The sequence below is a fragment of the Mytilus trossulus genome, chromosome 10 (assembly GCF_036588685.1).
Source record: "Mytilus trossulus isolate FHL-02 chromosome 10, PNRI_Mtr1.1.1.hap1, whole genome shotgun sequence".
NCBI classification, from domain to species: Eukaryota; Metazoa; Mollusca; class Bivalvia; order Mytilida; family Mytilidae; genus Mytilus; species Mytilus trossulus.
This window is the reverse complement of record NC_086382.1, coordinates 36,927,276-36,950,355: the sequence shown is the minus strand read 5'-3', so window position 1 is coordinate 36,950,355 and position 23,080 is coordinate 36,927,276. Positions and strand designations below refer to the sequence as shown.

Sequence of the window (23,080 nt, the reverse complement as noted above, 5' to 3'; positions counted from 1 at the left end):
TCTTAACAAATGACATTTACGTAATTTTTTGTGCATGACGATAAAATAAACACTTTCTTTTAGACAGTAAAAACAGATTTTGACAGATCAGGTGAAATTTTTTTGACTTTAATAATTATTTGAGACATTTGAGACATTTATGGAATCAAGATATATAAGGATACTTTAGCAAATCATGGTTATTTTAACCAATAGACCACATTCGAGTTCATCTGTCACCGGAAAAAACTCGTCAATTAAACACTCCTTTATCATGTTTATGAAGTCATTTACATGTACCAGAGAGAGGGGGTCGCCTGTATCCCTGCACTATTAAGGTTCATCAAGCATCTTAGTGATCGTCATTGTGCAGGATAAACTAGAAATAATGGTTGTTCTGTAGGTACTTAATGACAATTCCCTAATGACAGCAATGCTGATTGTCAATTTTGAAAATTCAATTTGCTGAATAATTCGTTCAATATAGAATTATCGTTTTCCAACCACTTGCTCAACATTGGAATGGAAGTGAAGACGCCTCCAAACGCACAAATGACATTCACTAAAACCAGAGTTTTTAACAGAAATGCATCAAAGTCGAAAGTTGTCTATTTGACTAAATTGTAGCCGAAAATGACAGTTCAACGCTTGACAGTCAAGGTCTTCACGTTATATTATGGGGTGTCAAACCTGTAGTTTGGCACATGAAAAGAGGCATACATGAATTGGAGTGAACATGATTTTGGGGCAACAGGGATTTTTGTTGACCAGCTTTATAGTGATACATTTGAATAATAAAAAAAAAAACACTACCCCTGGTCATGGTTGTTATAGGCTATAAAAATATATGTTCTATTTCAATTTATGGGAAAGCCTGGATTACAACGTCAGTTTGAGAATTGTTAACATTTACTTGTCGGTGCAACAAATCTTATTAAAACTTTTAGAAGAAAGTGTAAAAAGTTACCAGTTCTTGATTTTACAGTTTGCAGACGAAATTTACGACATCCTTCAAATACATTTTTTTTTTATTTAATACTAAAATTAAACTAACATTGTAAGCTAGAAAAAAATAAATTTGGGTTATCAGTTTGTACAAAATTAATCATGAAATGATTTTTCCCTTATTGCACAGTGGTGTAAAATATCGGCGATTTGCGACATTCTGTCTTGCAAATTGACGACTTCCGGTAGTTAGTTCTCTCCGAAGGTCAACGAAAATGCTGTCAAGACTAGCATTAAAATCAGGTAATTGTCGAAGATTTTCGATGTTTTTCTTCTTTTACAGAATGCGAAACATTTCCTTTAAGTCAATAGTTTATGCTCAAATCGATAGAATTAAAAATACGCAACTAAAAAACACATTATAGAGTGTGTCAAAATCTTAGCCTGAATCTTCCTACAGTGTCAGTAATTTCTGTTTAATATAAAAATTATATATGCCGGTATGTTACTATATTTGTTTATTGATGTCTTCAGTTTTCAAACAAGTATGCAACACTTTTTTAAAGTGGTCACAAACTATGGAAACTTGTTTTGGTTCATCGTCACTTTGGGTTTAGTGTCTACTGTTCTTAAATAAAGGGCAGTGTCTGCGCGTACCCGCATGCGGGTACGACTAGTCAAATTGCAGTTCTAGGCTGCGCGTACCCACATCCGGGTTTCTAATTATTTTGGACGTATCGATATAAGTAAACACAAAAGCGTCTTCAATGTTTCGTATGCTTTACTAGTCTATGATATACAAGAGAGACGTCGCCAAGTGACGACGTTGCGGGCCTATTGTTACGTAAATGGCGGTAAAACGTTAAACAAATAAAAGAGTATAAAGAAACTATAACTAATTCACAACATTCTGGGGGCCGCAAAATGCAATTACTGTTCATATTTTGTTCATATAAAAGGGTATTGAAAAAACACTTTTAACAATTAAAGTTCATATTTCCAGTGGCACCAGTTTCACAATTGGTCTTGTGGTTATCAGTCCATTTGGTGTACGTAGTTTGACTGCTCTTACGACTCCATCCTTCCCGGTGATCAAGTCTTCTATAACAGCTAGTCTCCACATCATTCTCGGTGAATTGTCCATGATTTGTACGACGGAACTGATTTTCACATGTGCGCTTTGGTCTCCGGCGACGCGATGAAATTCTCGTAATCCGGTGAGGTATTCCATTCTCCATCGTTTTGTAAAGTGTTCAATCAAAGTTACTTTATGATTTAAACGGTTGTTTGCCTCTGTGAAATCTAAATTCAAATTATTGTCCTCTGAATCAGAATTGTTGTCTTGCGATAATCTTCTTCCCTGCAGTAGATGTGACAGCGTTAGCGGCTCTGGATCTCGGATGTCGGACGACACATATGTAATCGGACGATCGTTGATTACACGTTCAATTTCTATCAAAATTGTTCGTAATAGGTCAGAATTTACTTGTGATTTTCCGAGCACTTTTTTTAATGTTGTTTTCGTAATTCCAACTAGTCTCTCCCACCATCCACCGTACCACGGTGCTGCTTTCGGAATAAATTTCCAATTAATTTGAATGTTCATTTCCTTCCGAATGTCATGTGAGGCGGAAACAAAGGTTGGTGCATTATCGGAATACACAGTACTCGGAATTCCTCTCCTACTTACGAATCGTCTAAACGCTAATTTGAATGATTCGATTGTCATATCTGTAACAAGTTCTAGGTGTACGGCACGAATACAAGCACATGTGAATAGGCAAATATACGATTTTGCAACAAGTCCATTATCTTTAACGAATAGTGGTCCAGCGAAATCAACACCAGTTGTCGTAAACGGTATCATATCGGTGACTCTATCCTTTGGTCATGGCACCAATATTTTGGACGTATCGATATAAGTAAACACAAAAGCGTCTTCAATGTTTCGTATGCTTTACTAGTCTATGATATACAAGAGAGACGTCGCCAAGTGACGACGTTGCAGGCCTATTGTTACGTAAATGGCGGTAAAACGTTAAACAAATAAAAGAGTATAAAGAAACTATAACTAATTCACAACACTAATGAAATGCCATCGGATCGGGTATGAAACGTGAAATATCTACGAAAATTATCGATAATATGGGGATTTCGTGTAGAACGAGTGAATGATATGAAAAAATATTATTTTCAAATTGTATTTATTAAACAATGATATATAATTTAAATGCACAATGATTGAAAATGAAACTGTACAGTCCCTGAAAAGAAAAAAGTAAAATAAAACTAATAAAATTAAAGCTTGAGTTTATAAAAATTAAAGAAGCAAGTAATGATATCAATTTCAACCAATTATTAAAGATTCATGTAACTAATTAAGATTTGGAACAGATTTTACATATCAAATATGATTGTTTTGGCACAGATTTCAACCCGTCTGCACATTTCAAATGTTGCCAGCCTACGTTCACGTTTCACTATTCATTATTACTTGCTTCTTTAAATTTTAATTTTTATAAACTCAAGCTTTAATTTAAGAAGTTTCATATATTTTAAAATTTTAGTTTCTGTTATACATTTTACTTAAAGATTATTTTAAAATATCATACATTGTCATATGGGTATATGCTTAATTTATAAAAAAAAATATTCTTTAAATATGCATTACTTTAGTATTAATTTCTATCATGTTTTTCTTTTACAGGGACTGTACAGTTTCATTTTTCATCATTGTGCATTTAATTTTGCAATGTTTATTATGTATCATTATTTAATAAATACAATTTGAAAATATTATTTTGCGTACTCTTCACTCGTCGTACACAGGGACGTATATAAGTCTTTGTTCTACACGATATCCCCATATTATCGATAATTTCCGTAGATATTTCACATTTTATACCCGATCCGATGGCATTTTTTTAGAAAACCGGATGTGGGTACGCACAGCCTAGAACGGCAATTTGACTATTCGTACCCGCATGCGGGTACGCGCAGACACTGCCTAAATAAAGGGGTTTGTTACAAATGCCAGGTTTAGGTTCCATATAAACCCCTGAAAAAACACAAAGGAGGAAGCTCATTTGCAAGGATGCTTCAAATTATTGTTGTAAAATTTTATATCCTATATTTAAAATATATTTCTGAAATAGATACAAGCGTTCAAAATATTAAAAGGAATCGAAGATATATCTTTAATATGAAAGATTTTTTACTGTCATCAGTTCTAATACCCGTGGGCATAATTGGAAATTAGCAAAACCTAGATGTAACACTTCTTTTCGATTAAGAAATTTCTCACAACGTATTATTAATGATTGGAATAACCTACCACTGAAACTGTGGAAGCCTTTAAAATGAGTATAGACCGTCATTAGGAGTCAGTCATGTATCAGTTAGGAAATTGATGAGGACACAAATAGTTTTATATATAACTTTTTAATTGTGTGAAATAATGCACCAAATCATGCAGGATTGATGATTGTATCAGTTTTTGAAAGTGTACCAAAATATGGTGGGCTAAAAAGGATAGGATCCTTCCATATGAGCCCCACAACGATCTTACAGGTATCTTACAGGTAAATAGAACGAATCGAGGCTGTACATTTGAAAATGAAAGTACAAAAGCGACACCTACCGGAAAATATACTTTCGGCTCTCTCAGGAGTTTACCCGCATATGACAACAATGAGATAGTGTGTTCCTAATAATTCCCGCCATTTTTACATTATCGAAATCTAAAATACTGTAGACTTGATCACTTCCGAAAAACATATAACAATTATCGTAAACCCCAGACATGCCAGAGAGAGCCGAAAATGTATTTCCGGTAGGTGTCGCTTTAGTACTTTCATTTTCAAATAACAACTGTTTAGGGTTCGAAGTCTGCAGTTGTGTAAAGCTGCGCCCTGCGGAGCATCTGGTTATCACATTTTTAAAAAGATATACTGAGGCTTAATTTCTTAATTGTCAGATTGATATTCACAACTTAAGTCTCTTTCAATTATATGTCAATTGGATTTGGGCTTTGTTAAGATTTGTTAGTCGAAATGGTAAGGAAGAGACTTCAGAACAAAAATGAGTGTTTGAAATTAGCAGTCGCTTAATAGCCGTATGCATTTATGAGTGCTTTTTTATGTGGCCCCATAAATATTTAATCTTTTTAACCCACATACATGAAGGGAGTGCACCAAAAATACTTATTATTATAAATGCATGACATGGAGTGTAGGTTACAGAAACTTGTATGTATATATCTGAATGTGATTTGATCAACTGAACTATAAACCAGCTACAGTGTACATTGTATAGTATTAAACTATTAAGTTTTTTTTCAAGCCCAAGTCATTGACCATGTTGACTTACACAAACCTGGCTCAGTTTTCATTCATGCATGCAGATCATTTTTTTGTGCTGTTCTATTGGACACCATATTATAATTTATACATTTAACTTTGTCTCAAAATTGAGTTTACTGGTAAGGGGACCACAAATATAAGTTTTAATAGACGAAAATTCAGAATTTATAATTAGGAGAAGGAAGAGTTATATTAGATTTAAGGGTTTCTGTTACAAAATGCAGAACAAATTGTCAGAATCAATTCAATGCCTGGTCAACTAATTACCCAACATGTTGCTCATGGTACATGTATTTTGAATTTCAGTGAAGAGTCACATTTCATCATACATGTATGTAGTACAAGGCTAGGAGTTTAAAATTTGTTAGTTTATCATTTCAATTATCTTAAAACATACTTTAATGAAAATCAACTCTTATGGGAAATAACTACACATTATTGAAGATGTTTTAAATCAGTTGACATTGCTTGTTAAAATGTGTCATGGAAATTGCAACAAACAAGGACACTTACAATGTATAAGGTTAGAGTGGTGTACGTGGCACTCTATTTCCGCTAGGTAGTGGTACACTGTTATTTTTCATGTTTTTATTTTTTATTTTTCAGCTTCTGTTGGGAGGTTTTGTGGATTGCAGAGGTAAGCATAAAAGCACAGCATACATTTGTAACTACTTTAAACCAATTTATTGTCACTATTACTTAATCCCTATTAAGCATAATTCACAGCAATTTCATTTCACAATTGTAAAATTTACTTGTTAAGACATGTAACTGTGTGAGGTACATGTAGATGAGGGAAAATTCAAGTTTTACATATTTGTGAAGATTTATATTGGCGTTATTTTTCCCCTTTTGAAAATAAAATGCTTGTGAAAATTATACAGTAATACTAATAAAAGAAGTATTGCAATTGTATTTGTCAATTCATAATGATCTGAAAGAAACCATCCTGAACAAGTTCATTGCACGTAGTTTTAGTACATGTAATTAATTCTTTCAATTCTTAGCAGATATATAATACTGTTCATGTTTATGACCCAAAATTCCAGCGCACAAAACAAAACCCTAAGCAAATTAACCACTCTTATTAATCTCATAGTCACATTAAGGCCTTTGATATGATGAGTGCCTAATAATGACAATGCTACTACTGTGCATTGAAGATGTAAATATCTACAAATTACAGACTATAGATATAAGAAGATGTGGTATGTGTGCCAATAAGACAACTCTCCACAGCACCCAAGTCACAATTTGTGAAAGTAAACCATTTAAAGTCAAAGTACAGTCTTCAACACTGAGACTTGGCAGAAAATATTAAAAAAACCACTGACATTAATTCCTTCGCAATGACTTTATGTGCATATTCTTTCAAAAAGAATTTCAGTCTGTTCAAGGAAAGATATCTATGAAAATAATTGGAAAAGAATTATAAAATTGATAGTAGAATTAATGTTATGAAATGGTATAAAGGGTAAAAGACTTTATATGCTATACATGCTGTGGATTCATTTATTTTCGTGGATCAAAGAAAAATTAGATTTTGTGGATATTTTTCTTTTTGTGGTTTTATGAGAGTATGAATATAATCATTTGAAAAGAAATTGTACTTTGTTGATCATTTAAATTTGTAGTTCTCTAATTTTTGTGCTATTTTCACATTTCCTGACCGGTGTGAGAAAAAATATTTCTCCTCACTAGTGAAAAATCTGTTCTCTGCAAATGATTAGTCGAAATTTGATTATGACATCTAAATGTTTTGTTTTCTTCTGAATTTTCCTATTGTGACGTCATGAAAAAAGGCGACCATGCCGGATGACATTGCATATAAAGAACACAAGTTTCTGAAAATATTTGAGAAAGAAGGATAAAAATCATTAGTGAAATAGATTCCTACACTATAACTCGTGTATAACGAAATTTCTCCACTCTCGACAGTTTAATTTCAGTTATTTAAAGAGCTTGGCAAGCCTCACACTTTAAATATTAAAATTTTACTGTCTCGAGTGGAGAAATATCGTAATACACTTGTTGCAGTGTAGGAATCTATATTTCTCATTTATCCACCAAAATCAACAAGATTAATTTACAACCCTGCCATATACTACAATCACAAAATCACAAAAGTTCAGGCCACCCTTTGAAAATTCTTTGATCATCTTTGTTTGATGTTGTCATCCTTTTCCTTCTAGGTTTGGTTAGGCAAGTAAGAAATTTGTTTTGTCAAAAGCTTCCAACTTGCCATAAACAATGTTTAAATAAAAAAAAACATGTTTGAGCCGGAAAAAAATAATCTTTTACTGTGACCTGGCTGTTAGTGTTGCTCTCCACCTATATCAACTTATTCAAAATTCTGACCAAATTGCTATTTGTTTTATAAAACCAAACTGTTCATTTTTCCGGGTAGTCTGCTTTTTATGTGGGAAGGTAGGGAACATCAAACAATTTTTCAAATATTTGGCCTCGCTATAGAATAATTTTACCAAATACCTGGTACAGTGATTTTAAACTATATCAACTTGATCTCATATGCATTTCAGATGCCTACCACAGATCACCGCAAGACCATCCAGTTCCACACCAGCAGTTGGAGGTGAAAAACCCTTACCCGTCCTTCCTCAGCATCAGGCTATGATAGAGGACATGGTAAGATGGACAGAGGCCAATGAAGTATTTTACGGCAAGGACCGAGATACAGTGAACTTTCCTATACTAAAAATGTCACCAGAGAAACCAAAAATGAGATTTTTAGTAATCCCTCAGGAATGGTTTGATGCCTTGTATACAAAGACCGGAGTAACAGGTAAATATATAAAAAAAAGAAGATGTGGAATGATTGCCAATGAGACAACTGTCCTCACGAGACCAATATTACATAGAAAAAATATAGTATAAGAAATAAATGATTTATCATGATAATAGAATAAGTAGATAGCTCTCTCACAAGCAAAAAACCCATAACTGTAAAAATGTGAGGGCATACACTACAGGCAAGGGGACACTGATTCTACTGAATACACACAGTACAAGTAACAAACCCTGCAGTAATTATAAAATATAATATATTTTATATTTACTGCGGGGTTTGTTATTCATGCTCAAATGGTGCTGTGAGGATTCAGTTTATAAATATTATATATATGAGGTATGATTGCCAATGAGACAACTGTACATATATCTTGCTTTGATTTGATACATAAATAAGCGTATAAGAGATCAGGCCTTTTGATCAAGAAAATTTGCTCAGTAGAAAATTTCAAACACCAAATCAATAATTTTTTTTTTTCCCCAGTTATTATTTTTTAAGAGATGGTTGGTGTTCAAAGTATTATAGGATATCCAGAACTTTGTCAAACCTTCATTGGATTTAAGGAAACTTTGGCAAAAGCTATTAAAGTCCCCAAAATGACACGTAAAACAAACAATTCAAATAAGAATTGTAAGAATTATACAAGTATGCATTTGGTTGAATTTTTTTTATAAAAGTAGATACTTTTTTCTAGGTCCCTATTTACTCACATATGGACTAGCTGCTACATTGGTCAGCAAAGAAATCTTCATAGTTGACCACGTGTTTGCTGATTTGATGATGCTCACACCACCAGTTTTGTTGGCTACCTATTTTTGGGGACCAAAAGTTGGTACTTGGTTCCAAAAGAGAATTGATGTGAGTACATGTGACAATCTATTATATTTCATTTAATTTTGTTTTCCACTGAGTATTTGTGAATTGATACACTTCTCAGGTTTTCAACAACTTGCAACACATTTGAAACTGTGACTATAAAGGATTGATATTTTAATGATGTTCTTCAGAGAAGAAGAAGAAGTAAAATAACACAAATACCAAACTTCCAGGGAAATTCAAAATGAAAAGTAATTTATAAAATGTCAAAATCAAAAGCTATTTTATCAAACATTGTTTGATGAATGGAATATGAATGTCATCATTTTGACTTAATACAGGCATTTCCTTATGTAGAAAATTGTGGATTAAACCATTATAGGTAGCCAAACCTCTCACTTGTATGACAATCTCATAAAATTCCATTAAAAACAAATTAGAACATTCAAGGAGACTCTTTATTCCATTTGAATTAATGTTGAAAAATACGTAGAAAATTGTGGATTAAACCATTATAGGTAGCCAAACCTCTCACTTGTACGACAATCTCATAAAATTCCATTAAAAAAAATTAGAATATTCAAGGAGACTCTTTATTCCATTTCAATTAATGTTGAAAAATACATAGATATTTTTTTTTTATGTTTTTAGAAAGAAAACCATATGGTCAATGAAAAACCCACCTCTGACATGTATGACAGTCTCATAAAATTCCATTAAATGAAATCTTAAAATATATAGGGAGACTTTAAATTCTATTTCAATTAATGTTGAAAAAAATTCTATTTGATGTTTTTAGAAAGAAAACAATCTGATCTATGAAAAACCCATAGCAGACACAAAGACAAGCTGTACCAAACAAATGGCTAAACTTGAAACTGCTAAAGAGGCATTAGATGCCACCAAAGATTTTGTCCATGCTCAGAAGGTAAAGTTTGGTAATGTGTTTAAAAAGATGATATCTAATACTGAAAGTGTTATCCAACTTATTTTCATGAATAATTTATTTGGCGTTTTAATACCACTTTCTAGCCCTTATCACAACGACTTTATTTTGCAATTTTTAAATACATTTTATGTAATTAGACGAGGAAAGATACAAGTTTTAAATTTTCGCTATGATTGATATTCGCATTATTTTTTCGTCTGGTGAAAGTCATGAAAATAAGTTAAGTTAACAGTAGGTGAAGGGGAGAGATTTGAGAGAAGTGTGCTGGAGAAAAAATAATCTTATAAAAGAGGGCCGAAAGATACCAAAGGAACAGTCAAACTCATAAATCTAACACAAACTGACAATGCCATGGCTAAAAATGAAAAAAACAAACAGACAAACAATAGTACACTTGACACAACATATAAAACCAAAGAATAAACAACATGAACCCACCAAAAACTAAGGGTAATCTCAGGTGCTCCAGAAGGGTAGCAGATCCTGCTCCACATGTGGCACCCGTCATGTTGCTTATTTATAACTTGCCTTAGCTGCAGTCTACCAAAGCTAAACTTATTTAAATTCTATGGAACAATTTTGGAAAAATAACTGGCATTGTTATAATATATAAAAGGGATGCTTGTCAGGGAAAAAAACTTTTTATTTCATTTATAGGGTTAACTGTTTGTCTTTTCGTTCCTTCATGTCCTGTATGTCTAAGTAAGCACATGAGTTCTTGACACCACTTAGGTCAGTCGTTGTCATCTGTACATTCATTGTTGTGAGCTTTAAACAATAAAGAAATCTTGGACCAGGACTACTGGGCTAAATATTAAAGATTGTGTCTTTAGATTGGACCAATCAATAAATAACCTGTTACTAAAATTATACCATACATGATAGAGGGTACACTGCAGTTTTTTTGGCTTACATCTCAAAAGTAAAGTTGGTAATGTTAAAGTTTCATTGGTAAAAATGATCTACAGGTCAAAGTCTTTTGCCTATGGAATTTGATATTAAATGATTTTGTACATTGTTTTGCATCTTCTTTCAAAAAATTTGGTATATAATGAAAATCTGTAAACATTTAAAAAATGTTAAACAAGACGCCATCAACATAACCAAAGTTCATGATTTTTACCCAAATATTTAGCAAAAACTAGCAGATAGAACTGTGATTTATAGGGGATTGATAGGGGATTTTTACATGTTTTTTTTGTTTTTTTAGTGAAAACTAGGATAGATAGTGACAAATTGTATAACATTTTATTTATTACTTTTTTCTGTTTTTGCCTATTACCTTGAAGTGTACATTAAATAGGATGAAACTATAATCAGTAAAACTTTGACTAATAACTGCCTTGTTTACTTATTGCAAAGGATAAGATAGCTTCGATTGATTTAAGCAAATAATGGAATGTTTTTTCCCCAGTAAACCTGCTCCAAAAATTATATTATGATTTTATTTTTTCAGGAATATGTTTTGCTCCAACTTGAGGCTTCATACAGAGAAAGATTGAACAAAGTCTACACAGAAGTAAAGAAAAGATTGGTGAGTTTAATTATGTACATGACTAGTGAAAACAAATGCATTATAAAGGGCCTGAGCAAACTTAAGATATTTCAAACACTATATTTGAATTTGTCTAGAAATAACTTTTTAAAGTACTGTAGACATGGTATAGATGGTGTGGTATGAGTGCCACTGAGACAACTGTCCATTCAAGTCAAAATGTGTAAAAGTAAACCATTATAGCTCAAGAGTAGTGTCTTCAACACAGTGCTTGCCTAACACTGAACAGAAATCAATAAAGGGCACACAAAATCACTATTGTAAAACCATTCACATAGGATGTTTGTATTTTCCTTGGATTAGATTGGAAATACACTTTAAAGTTTTTAGTTTCAAATTTACAGAAGCGTTTAAATTCAAAAAAATATGAAAATTACATAAATTGGTGTGTGTGTTAGGGAAGAATTTCCATCATAAATTTCATTAATCATCTTTTGTTAATGTCAACCTATGTTTTAAAATGTTTGACTAAAATTTTGAATTACTTCATTTTGAGAAATTTTCTATGTTTATTTTTAGGACTTCAAAATGGAAGTTCAGAATGCCCAACGTAGATTTGAGCAAGAACACATGGTTAACTGGATCACATCCAATGTTGTCAAGAGTATTACACCAAAAGAGGTAAAATTTTTGGAAAAGCATATACAGTGTAACCTGCATAGTCCGACATCTGAGTATTCTAATATCCTGCTTGAACCAACACGTTTTCAAGGTCCCAAAGTATGCCTATCCTTAAGAGAAAAATCAAGAGTATTCTGACACCCCACGTAATGTGACATTTATTTATGGTCCCCCAGTGTGTCTGATAACACAGGTTACACTGTTTAATATTATTAGGGCCATGTTGTATGATTGCCAATGAGATAACACTGCACAAGAACCTATATGACGTCAGGTAGAACAATAGTTCACCAAAAGGCCTTCAAAAATGAGCAAAAGTCATGCAGCATAGCCAGCTATAAAAGCTCTGAAACAACAAATGTAAAATAATTCACACAGCCTGGTTTATGTACAAACAATGAAACAAAAACAAATAAGATATACAGCAGCAAACAACAACCTTTGAATTACAAGCTCATGATTTGGGACAGGCACGTACAGAAGGTGGATGGTTAATCATGTTTGTGGACACCAAACAGCCCAACCCTTTTAATGTGAATGTTTTTATTGGTATGAAACTGTTTTTTATTGTCACAGTAAGACACGGAAAAAAATCAAATGGAGAAATTTCCTTTAGAACTTTTCAGTTGTGGGGGAAACTGTTTAATCTCTGTCTGGCCATCAGTCTCTCCATCTCTCCTTCTGTCTGTCTGTCCAATTATGGATATATAGTTATTCCAAATAACTCCTACAGTTTGATATCTATAAAGTTTTCATTTTGCTTGCTGTTTGAAGGTGTGCATGGGGTCAGATTTAAAGCACCCCCTCTCAAAAGTCATTGATCCACCACTGGATAATATATACTAAGATATGCAAGAACTTGTTAGGTATATTATCATCCAGACACTCAACCATGATATGATAGCCTCAATATATTTGTAAAATAAGGATATATAGTAATACCACTATAAAGAAATGTTGGAAACTTATTTATGATTAATAGTAACACCACTAAGAAATGTTTGAATACATTTTTTTACTTTGTTTTTAGGAGGAGAAGAGTATTGCTGATTGTATAGCCAACCTAAAGAAGATATCACAGGCCCAATCAGCAACAGCTTAGATATGAACTCAGTGTGGACTTTATTTGTTATAAAATATTTAAATAAATTTGTGGAATAAATTATAAGTTAGGACCATTTCTGTGCATTTGTATTATTGAAAATCCAATTAAAACATCTTAGGGTTAAGATTACATTACAGCTGATTGCTTTGAGTGTGTGGGTAAAGGAAATATCTTTGGTTAGCTGAACAGTGAATTAATTATTAGGTTAGGTAAACTATCTTCCTTTTAGAGTAAATTAGTCCAACCCATAACCATCTATCTGTCTGTAGGACTATGCAACTTCGAAAGGAGAATATTACCTTTACCTACACACACAATGCAAACAGCTGTAAATGCGAAGAAAATCCTTTTGTCACTGGCTTGAAATCTATATTTTCCAGTTTTCATTTTCCCATATTACAGAACAAAAAACATTTTTACTAGACTTTTTTTGTGTAAATCCTATACTTTTTCATATGTAATACCTATAAAGAGTTGTCTCCCATATATCACTATTCAAACTCAAAATACACACTTTTCACCAAGGAAATATCATGTGGCTTCCTTTGAAAATAGTTATGCTCAGATAAACCAAGTTAATAACAAACATAAAATACTATTTATGCTTGACTGAAGTGAAAAACAAAGAGATGAAGAACTGCAATTAAAACACTGTCCTTTTGGAAATATTTATTATTATAAGTATTTGCGAGTTTTTTCTCTTTATTTCTTACATTGTTACTTTTCATACAACTCCTTGTTAGAAATTCATAATGACAATCAAAATTTCAGATTAATGAAAAAAAAAGCATAAGCCAATTAAATCAAGTTCTGGATGGATTATGAAATAAGTAACATGCATATCAGGTTGAAAAGCATATGTTAAAAAAGACAATACAGATCTCAACATAACATAAATAATAAGCAACAAGTTTCAAAGTTAAATAAGATCTTTAATAAATGTTCTTTAGACTTCATAATGAAATTAAGGATAAACTCATAAAGTTTGAAACTTTTGTGTGCATTTATTATTGGGAATTGTGAAGAATAATGGTCAAGTGTGAGATTTATTCTTGCCATTTCAGGAACATCTGCATACAGATGTATGTATCGGAATGCAAGCCTTTATTATTGCGAAACCCATTCAGTCGCATTATTTCCTTAAATTAAAATTTAAGCCATTTTCTTTGCACAATCTATCATCACTTTGATGCCAGCACCACTTTTAGCAGTCTCGAATGCTTGTAAAGTTTCCTCAATGGTGAAGTTATGCGTAATGATTGGTTTGACATTGATTTGTCCAGCAGCTATCATCTCAATCAGTGTAGGCCATCTGAAATACAAATTAAGAAACATTAAAGGGCATATTTTTATTTCAAATAAAAAAAAAATACCATTCTCCATTACTTGAAGATGAAATATCTTGTTTTCCTGTGGCAAAAATTTTCAAATTTGATATTCCAAATACTAAGTAATAAGGATCTGGAAGGGTTATACAGACTAAAGAAAAGTAAAATGATGCGCAAAATAATAAAAAAAGAATGGTTAGTGATGGGCAAAAAGCGAAAGAGAAAAAATGGAGCAGGGCAAAAAGTGAAGGAAAGGAAAGAGAATGATTGGCTAAAAAATGAAAGAAAAAATGGAATATACTTGGCAAAAAAATGAAGGAAAGAATAGGGAATGATTGGTGAAAAATAAAGGAAATAATCAAGAATGATTGGCAAAGAATGGAAAATAATTTACAAAAAGTAAAGGAAAGAATGGAAAATGATTGGCCAAAAAATGAAAAAAAATGGAGAATGATTGGCAAAAATGAAGGAAAGAATGGAGAATGATTAGCAAAAAGGAAGAGAAAAACGCACGTAAAATGTTTTTAAAACAGAAATGCAGACCCCAATAAGATCCTTATATTAAATTACAAGTGCATTTTTTTTTAATCTGGAGAACTTGGTATTATAATTTTTGCATCTTAATCGTTCCTGAAGAAGTACGCCCATACTGTTCACTATCAGGACTGAAGGTGAATCTTAACAAAGTTAAAGCTATTATGATATATTATCTACTTGACACATACGTGTTGACATATCTGAAGCAGCCTTTTATATCCAATTCTTTAGCCACAGTAGTTACAATTGGGAACGAGACTCTTGGTGGTCCATGCCCAATAATTCCAACTGCACCTGCATGTCTTGTAGCCTAGCAGAGATAATTGAAAAATTGTGTTGTTGTTTTTAAATAGACAAACTATTTATAGGAGTTATTGCCAACGTTATTGTAATTTCAACGTAATATCAAATTCAAATATATGTTAAGAAAACACTTTGCAATAGTATAAATAAACAATTTAAACAAGCAAAAATAAAGTACAGAGATATTGGGGTGCTAAAAAAAAAGAATAGAGAATAATGCGAAAACATTTTTTTGTTAAGCGAATAGAGAAAAAAATATCTATATCTTAAAAGAAGAATGAAATGAAGAACCCCCTTCCATATTCTCTTTCATAGTCGTGTCTATTTCACTTTGATTAAAGATAAAGCATCTGGTTTTAAAATTTCTGGATTGAGCAAGTTACATAATTTGTAGATGTTATTCAACTTGATGAATGAACTTAAATCTCTACACATGGAAAATGTAATTAAATCTGTAATTAACCCATCTCCGTTAGCCTACGGTAACCAACGATCCAGTCCCCTCCTGTCCTGTATGAGATGAGGGGACTGGACCAAAACCCTTGGCTAGCAAAGATGTATGTGACCAGACTGACTACATTAATATACTGACTTACATAAACTGCAAGATCGACAGAAAATTGTGCCCCACTACACTCTATAGTCTGATGTGGTGGTCCACCCATCATTTGACCTAGTTTATGACCTAGTTCTTCTGGTTTATCATCTTTACCTATAAGGTAGGTATGAGTAGCACCAAGTGTTTTGGCAAATTCTAGTCTCTTAGCATCAATATCTACAAATGTTACCACAAAATTTGAAGAAAAGACAACACTTTAAATCAGAGTAAATAGTATCTGCATCCATACAATAATATGAACCTTAGTTTGGCAACTACCGGTATAAATGATTGCTACATACATTTACTTTAATCATGTGTCGGAAAGCATCCATAAACGTCATGTAATTAATAGTTCAAACATATTTATTTATTTATAGTGGATTTGGAAACAAGTTATTACAACTTTAAAATGTAATCCCTCTCTACTTTGCGGGTGCGAGTGATGCCTTGTAGCTACATTAGTCTGCTCATTTTCGAAATCTACAAGGATGTCTTTGACTTGCATCCTGTATATTGCTCTCTCTTAACACGAGTCAGCCATTTATCGTCCCCTTATCATCGTTTCTCAAGACCATACTCGCAAATAGTGTCAAGGGAGAGCTAAAAATTAAGTCCCTGTAATTATGCCCTAACCGCCTAACAAAATTATTGTGCTTAATTTTTTGATCAGGTTTGAATCAATGAATCAGTTATTCAGTCAAGATGTTTTGAAATTGTATTTTTGTTTTGTCATAATGATATGAAAAATGTCATTAGTATGCATAAGCCTACAGGTGCATGTTTCTACACATTTACCTCTTCCAAAACTAACTTTCTGAATGTTATTAAATAATCCGTATATGATGACCGGTTGCATGGTTCAATTTTTGTCCTTATCCAATATATCGTCATTTTTCTATAGTTTTTCAAATTTCCTGTCTGCTATCCCGATTGACTTTCATATTTATTGTTAACTTGTTCTAGTCCTTAACACTCATGAAATATTTGCCCTGTACGTTAATCAATCAGTCTTTCAAAACCACCCGATTTTCTGAGAGTTCATAGATCGAATGTGGGTGTATTTCAAATGTTGATATTTCATATTTATAACTCACCAGTGATACATATTGCTGCAGCTCCATATGCCTTTGCCACAAGCAGAGAACAAAGACCTATTGGACCTTTAAAAGAAGAAATTTTGAAAGTTGTCACCAAAAATTATTTTTAGAAAGTCAGTGCCCCCCCCCCCCCCCCCCCCCCCCCCCCCCCCCCCCCCCCCCCCTTTATGAAAATTTCTGGATTCGCCACTGAGATCTATATGAAATGTTTTGTATAGAAAACAATTGTGTAAATCAAATACTCTTAAAATGCAGGGACCTCGGTGGCCAAGTAGTCCGGCTAAGTAGTCCAACTACTGTAACACTAGCCAGTCAAAACTCAGGTTGTGGGTTACAATCCTGCATGGGGCAAGTGCACTCTACTCTAATCTTAATTGACTAGGATTGTCAGTTTAACTTCCAGATACCAGAGATCGGTGGTTCTCTCCGACTTCCTACACCGATAAAAACTGGCCGCCATGAAATAGCACAATAGTGTTGAAAGTGGGGTTAAATACCAAGCAATCAATCAATCAAATACATATGCAAAGCTTTTGTGGGAATCCTAAGATGTTTTCTGTATATTATATACAGTTAAGTTTTTTCATATGTAATTGGAAATCATTGAAAAAACATTGATGGAACATTCGGACGTTACCTGCTCCAGTTATAAGAACATGGTTTCCCATAGTGACACCAACCCTTCTACAAGCATTGAGACCAACTGATAGAGGTTCAACGCATGCTCCTTCTTCAAAGCTAACATTGTCTGGTAATCTGAAAAAGAATACAATATAGACTAAGTATTTCAACTGTAGATCATTGTTTTGTAGTGGGTCAAATAATATGTAGAAAGTGTTAAATCGGCTAACTTTTCATTATTTTTTTCTTTTAATTATTGTATTTTCATCTTTCTTCAACAAACCAAACGACACATGCTAACGCACATTCTAAAGTTTCCACTTACTTGAAAACGAAATCTGCTGCGTGAACATGGAATCTTGCCAGAGCACCACTGTCTGGGGGAGTAGCCAGGAAAAACAGATCTGGACACATGTTATACCGCCCAGCTTTACAAAACTCACACGATCTACATGTGATGTGTGGATCCATTGCTACTCTATCACCTAAAGTATGTAATAAAAAGTTAAATATCAAACATATTAAACTCCAAAAAAAATTCAAAACGGAAAGTCCCTTATCGATTGGCAAAATTAAAATCTCAAACACATACAATGGATTAATTATTTGGCCTTTTTAACTTTTTTGGATTCGAGTGTCACTGATGAGTCTTTTGTAGACGAAACGGTCGTCTGGCGTAAATACAAAACTTAATCCTTATAAATCTATGATGAGTTTTTTTGAAAACAACTAATATTCCTGACTTGGTACAGGCATTTCCTTTTGTAGAAAATGTTGGATTTAACCTAGTTTTATAGCTAGCAAAACCTCTCACTTTAATGACCGTCATATAATATTCCGAACGAATTTACTTCTATAATTAAAGTATTTAAAGAGGATATCTCATTTAGAAGTGCTTGTATTTTGCTATAATCAGTTAAACATTCAATTCATCGTCATTTGAACTTCTTAAATTCAAAACACCTCTGAAACTTTTCTGTCAATTTTCTTTTCCGTCTTATTTTTTTTTATAACTGCATTTAACAAAACTCATTCAAATAAAAAAGAATCGACTGAAAATTGTATAAAATTCAGTTAAAATAAAGCAAAAATAAGTTAATACATACCAACTTTCAGATTTTTGACATTTGGACCGAGTTTGGTGACTATTCCGCTGGCTTCATGGCCAAGTAATATAGGACCTTTGACAATAAAATCTCCAATGGCTCCTGCTGTCCAGTATTTTACGTCTGATCCACAAATACCAACTTTTTGCATAGAAATTTGCACTTCTGCAAGTATTCGAATTATAGAGCTTAGATCATGAAGATGGAATTAGCAACATGATAAACACAGTGTAAAATGTCAATTCTATTTCAGCATGTTTACTTTATACTTTAAATAACCTATATTTTCTTTAAAAAAATTCATAATGTACATCAACTATTTTCGTCTTCCACCATGGGCATTTTTTCTCTTCAATTTGGTGTTAAATTTAAAAGTTTTAGGGTAAATAATATTCCATAACATTTAAGCTTATTTTCAGTTATTCAATTTGTTCTGACTTAGATGGATGTAGTGACATTTTCCAGCAGAATCAGAGAAGATCAATCCCCAATTCCTACAGGAGTTTCGGAATCTTTTTTCTCTCTCTTTTTTGTTTGCCTTATTTTTCGAATAATATTCTTAATTCTAAAACTTATTTCACTTATTTGATGTTTTCTTGCTCTTATCAAAACAATATCATAATAACATTCGTTCAGATATGCTGGGGGGAGGGGGGAGAAGAGGGGGCAGCATATAGAAATAACTGTTATTGTCGACTTTGAAAAGTTGAATACTACTTTTCAAAATGAGATGTTATTTTTTTATGCTTTAATTGAAAGAAAGAACCTTCATATCTTCAGATGAAAACATAGATAAAATTAAAATGGTAATGGGGAATGTGTCAAAAGAGACAACAACCTGACCATAGAGCAGACAACAGCCGAAGGCCACCTATAGATTGTCTTTTGTACATTATAATTACCGCCGGGACCAGGCTCCGGAATACCCCTATCTTCCTGTAAATAAGAAAATAAGAATTGTTAAGATAAGCAATTAATTAATCTGGTTAATAAAGAACCCACAAAGGGCATCATTGGTAAAAAGAACAAGAACCTAATATAATTCTATTCTATTATTGACAGGATCAGAGCCTAATAGCACATCATGTGTCTTATATAACTAGTACAATATATATCAAAATAAACAAATATTAAAATAAAAAATAAAGTTTATATTAAAAATAAACGCTTGAAAAGTTTTCTGTCTTTTAAACTTCCAATCCCAGAGAAACTGAAGAAATTGAATGACCCTTTTACTATAGTTAACAGTTAGATTAAAGCTATAGGAGGCTCTACAAAACAAACATACTGATTCCCGTGTGCGCAACGCATGCATATGTTTTGAAATTACCATCGTCAGGTTCGTTTTTTTTTATAAAGGTCCAAAAGTATATAACTCCTAAGAGGATAAGACTTGTGATGTGTTGTTACACCACTGTCCCATGTAAGATGGAGGGTTGGAGCCTCCACAAATATGCTTAACCCCGACAAATTTCGGGAGCCTGTAATTAAGTGCATATTTGTCATTTGATGCTACCGCTTATCATATTTTTTTTATTAGTTTATTGTTTAATTTTCATGAATCAAACCGTTAGTCGTCTCCTGTGAATGTTAACATTTGTCGTCTCGGGGGATTTTAAAGCTTGCTATGCAGTTACAGTATAGGTTTGCTTATTGTCGAAGACCAGACAGTGACATATAGTTGCTAACCTTGCACATCTTTTAGCTTTTAGCTGTAGCTGGGATTCATTGTCTCGATGGAATCATTACCATATCTTCTTATTTTTCATTAAATATTGAAGCCTATAAAGTCGTGTAATGTCAATTCTTTCTTTTACTATGATATGGAACTTCCAATTGAATACTAAACAGGGGTCTCAATAGTCCGATATTACTCTGACGTCCAACGGCAGTTTTGCCAGACAAGCTTGACCGTGTCTGGCAAAACAGAGTAATTTCGAAATTAAAAGTTATCCCCGACCAATAAAAACTCTCAGTCGGATCTAGATTTTTTGAAGGGAAGCTTTATTCCATAAAAGTGAACATACTTTTAAGTATTGTATTGTATTTGACAATTTCACACAAAAAATATATTTTCTCCGATTAAAGCGAGCGCACGCCTTGAACGCACCATGAATCCGTTTTTTGAAAGATATATAAACTGTCTTATCGGGGCCTTTTATAGCTGACTATGCGGTATGGGCTTTGCTCATTGTTGAAGGCCGTACGGTGACCTATAGTTGTTAATGTCTGTGTCATTTTGGTCTTTTGTGGATAGTTGTCTCATTGGCAACCATACCACAATGACATCTTCTTTTTTATATGAACTTGTATGCACTAAACACATTCAAGTAATAAAGCTGTTTAATACATTGATACTGTACATTAGGAATAACAGATGCTTGTACTGATGGCAACTGTCCTACATGTGTGAAGTAAGCGCGTGTGTCTGAAATAGATTTCATTAAAGGAAGATTTAGTTGACTTTGCAAGGTATTATACCGGTATAAACTTTCTCCAGATATACAGAACAGAACAGAACAGAACATATTTTATTTCCAATTAAGGGCCCACAAGGGGCATACAGAGCATACATGAATAAGGAAAAAGAATATTGATTTGCATAGATACATAGATACAAACACTTTTTTACATACAGTCACAATACAATTACTAACTCATATTCACTTTAATAAATTTACCAACAGCATTAAGGACCTGATTGTCTTCACAGTTTAATAAATAAATAAATTTATGCTGATTATCAAGTATAGACAAATTTGGAATTCTTTGGCAAACAAAGTCAAAGAGAGCATCTCTATCTGATTTCAAATTTTCACAGTTAGTTAAAAAATTAAGCTAATGAGCAGAAATACGTAATTTGCATATAGATCTTTTAAAATCAAAATTCTTAATTAAAGAAAGATAATTTTCATAACCAAAAATCTGCTTAAATTTCACATAATTAAACAGTTTTCCATCAGAAGCTTTATTTTGGCTAGCATACCAATTGCTAATATATTTAGTGTGAATTAATTTCCTAGATATGTTCAAAAATTTATATTGTCCGAAATGTTTACTTTTTTAACAAATGAGAACCAAGAAGTTATGTTAGATTTGTGAAGCTCTTGGATGCATTTATAAGCATCTTTCAATAGACTGAATTCAGTTGTAATATTTTCAAATCTATACCAGTATTTTACAATTGACTTTACAATATCATAATGTAAGGGGAAACGCCCCAGTTCTGATTATACAGCAAAATTGACACTCCTTTTACATGTATAGAAGTTATCAATGTATTCTACTCCATTCATCCCCCCCCCCCCTTTTATTACAACAATGGAATGTCGAGGGTGACAAACATCCATTATACACGTAGCATATCAACATACTTTGTATAACCATAGATGTAATATCATTACATCTATGGTATATCATATCTTCTTCTAGCATGTCTCAGTGTAACAGTAGACTAGTTAGGACCTAACTTAGTCCTAGAGATGAACACATCGCCTGGGTCAGGCAGACCATTACAACTGTCTGCACAGTGTCAGTTATACGTCCTTGACAGTGTAAATAGAAAATTGCATTATACATTTTATAAAGGAGTCGTCAGTTGTGTGAATGTTGAAATTAAGCTATTTCTAAGTTTGAAGTCTCGCTTGTCAGAAGTGCATAAATATGAAAAATGGTTATGCATGGCTAAACTTACCAATCGGAGATCACCTTTCTTATAAAGAACTGCTGAAAGATTAGTATCCGACATCTTCGCGATCGTATAGTTTATTCAAAAGTAAACAAAGTAGATTTATCTACAAAATGTAATCAACTAGGTTCAATATCTAGGTGAAGATAAAGTGTGATGGAAAAGGTATACTGAACGACAAGAAAAATACAGTTACTATCTCGGGAATTAAAATTCAGGCGACGTGGCTGTATTATACACACTACTATGTTGACTGACCAATACTTTCTTGGAAACAATATATAAAAAGTTGAAGTACCATCATCTTTAATGAAATTTTGCAATCTTTTTCAGAATACTCAGGTTTTTTTTAACACTTGTAATAATTTTTAAAGAATTTGAAGAAATAATTGATGCAAGCTATATATATATACTTTATGGTAGTTTTAACATGGGTACATGTAGGCATTATATTCGTGTTATTTTAGCCCTCACTATCGCTCGGGTAAAAAATATTCACGAATATAATGCCTACCCATGTTAAACCTACAATAAAGTATAGCTTGCATCAATTATTTTTTAATTACACACTGAAGATGACACGAAGTACCACCATAAAATGCACAGGTACATTAAAGAAATTTCATAGAAATCGTGTTTTAATGATCCTAGCTTAAAAA

General features: G+C 32.7%; 2 protein-coding genes across 2 annotated transcripts; one reads left to right on the top strand and one right to left on the bottom strand.

Moving 5' to 3' along the window:
- Positions 1-1,104: 1,104 nt before the first annotated feature.
- Positions 1,105-13,215, top strand: LOC134687297 (ATP synthase subunit b, mitochondrial-like). The gene is made up of 8 exons (XM_063547455.1): positions 1,105-1,227; positions 5,892-5,922; positions 7,826-8,088; positions 8,789-8,952; positions 9,710-9,838; positions 11,316-11,393; positions 11,934-12,035; positions 13,066-13,215. Exons 1-8 carry the CDS (start codon positions 1,200-1,202, stop codon positions 13,135-13,137), a joined length of 867 nt encoding a protein of 288 aa, XP_063403525.1. The 5' UTR covers positions 1,105-1,199; the 3' UTR covers positions 13,138-13,215.
- A 579-nt stretch (positions 13,216-13,794) lies between these two features.
- Positions 13,795-22,762, bottom strand: LOC134687296 (sorbitol dehydrogenase-like). The gene is made up of 9 exons (XM_063547454.1): positions 22,428-22,762; positions 19,636-19,669; positions 18,734-18,898; positions 17,953-18,112; positions 17,644-17,762; positions 17,004-17,069; positions 15,905-16,083; positions 15,194-15,315; positions 13,795-14,452 (listed from the first exon to the last, which is right to left on the bottom strand). The coding sequence occupies exons 1-9, from the start codon at positions 22,479-22,481 to the stop codon at positions 14,293-14,295; spliced, it is 1,059 nt and encodes a 352-aa protein (XP_063403524.1). The 5' UTR covers positions 22,482-22,762; the 3' UTR covers positions 13,795-14,292.
- Between the last annotated feature and the right edge of the window lie 318 nt (positions 22,763-23,080).

What these genes read in the sequence shown, in the direction of transcription:
- LOC134687296 (XM_063547454.1), bottom strand. Translation starts at nt 22,481, where the DNA reads ATGTCGGATACTAATCTTTCAGCAGTTCTTTATAAGAAAGGTGATCTC. An exon ending in TCCGGAGCCTGGTCCCGGCG is followed by an intron (nt 18,899 to 19,635) that starts GTAATTATAATG and finishes GAATACTTGCAG; the next exon opens with AAGTGCAAATTTCTATGCAA. An exon ending in TGCTTCAGATATGTCAACAC is followed by an intron (nt 14,453 to 15,193) that starts GTATGTGTCAAG and finishes TTTGTATTTCAG; the next exon opens with ATGGCCTACACTGATTGAGA.
- LOC134687297 (XM_063547455.1), top strand. Translation starts at nt 1,200, where the DNA reads ATGCTGTCAAGACTAGCATTAAAATCAG. An exon ending in AAGACTAGCATTAAAATCAG is followed by an intron (nt 1,228 to 5,891) that starts GTAATTGTCGAA and finishes TTTATTTTTCAG; the next exon opens with CTTCTGTTGGGAGGTTTTGT. An exon ending in CAGAAGTAAAGAAAAGATTG is followed by an intron (nt 11,394 to 11,933) that starts GTGAGTTTAATT and finishes GTTTATTTTTAG; the next exon opens with GACTTCAAAATGGAAGTTCA.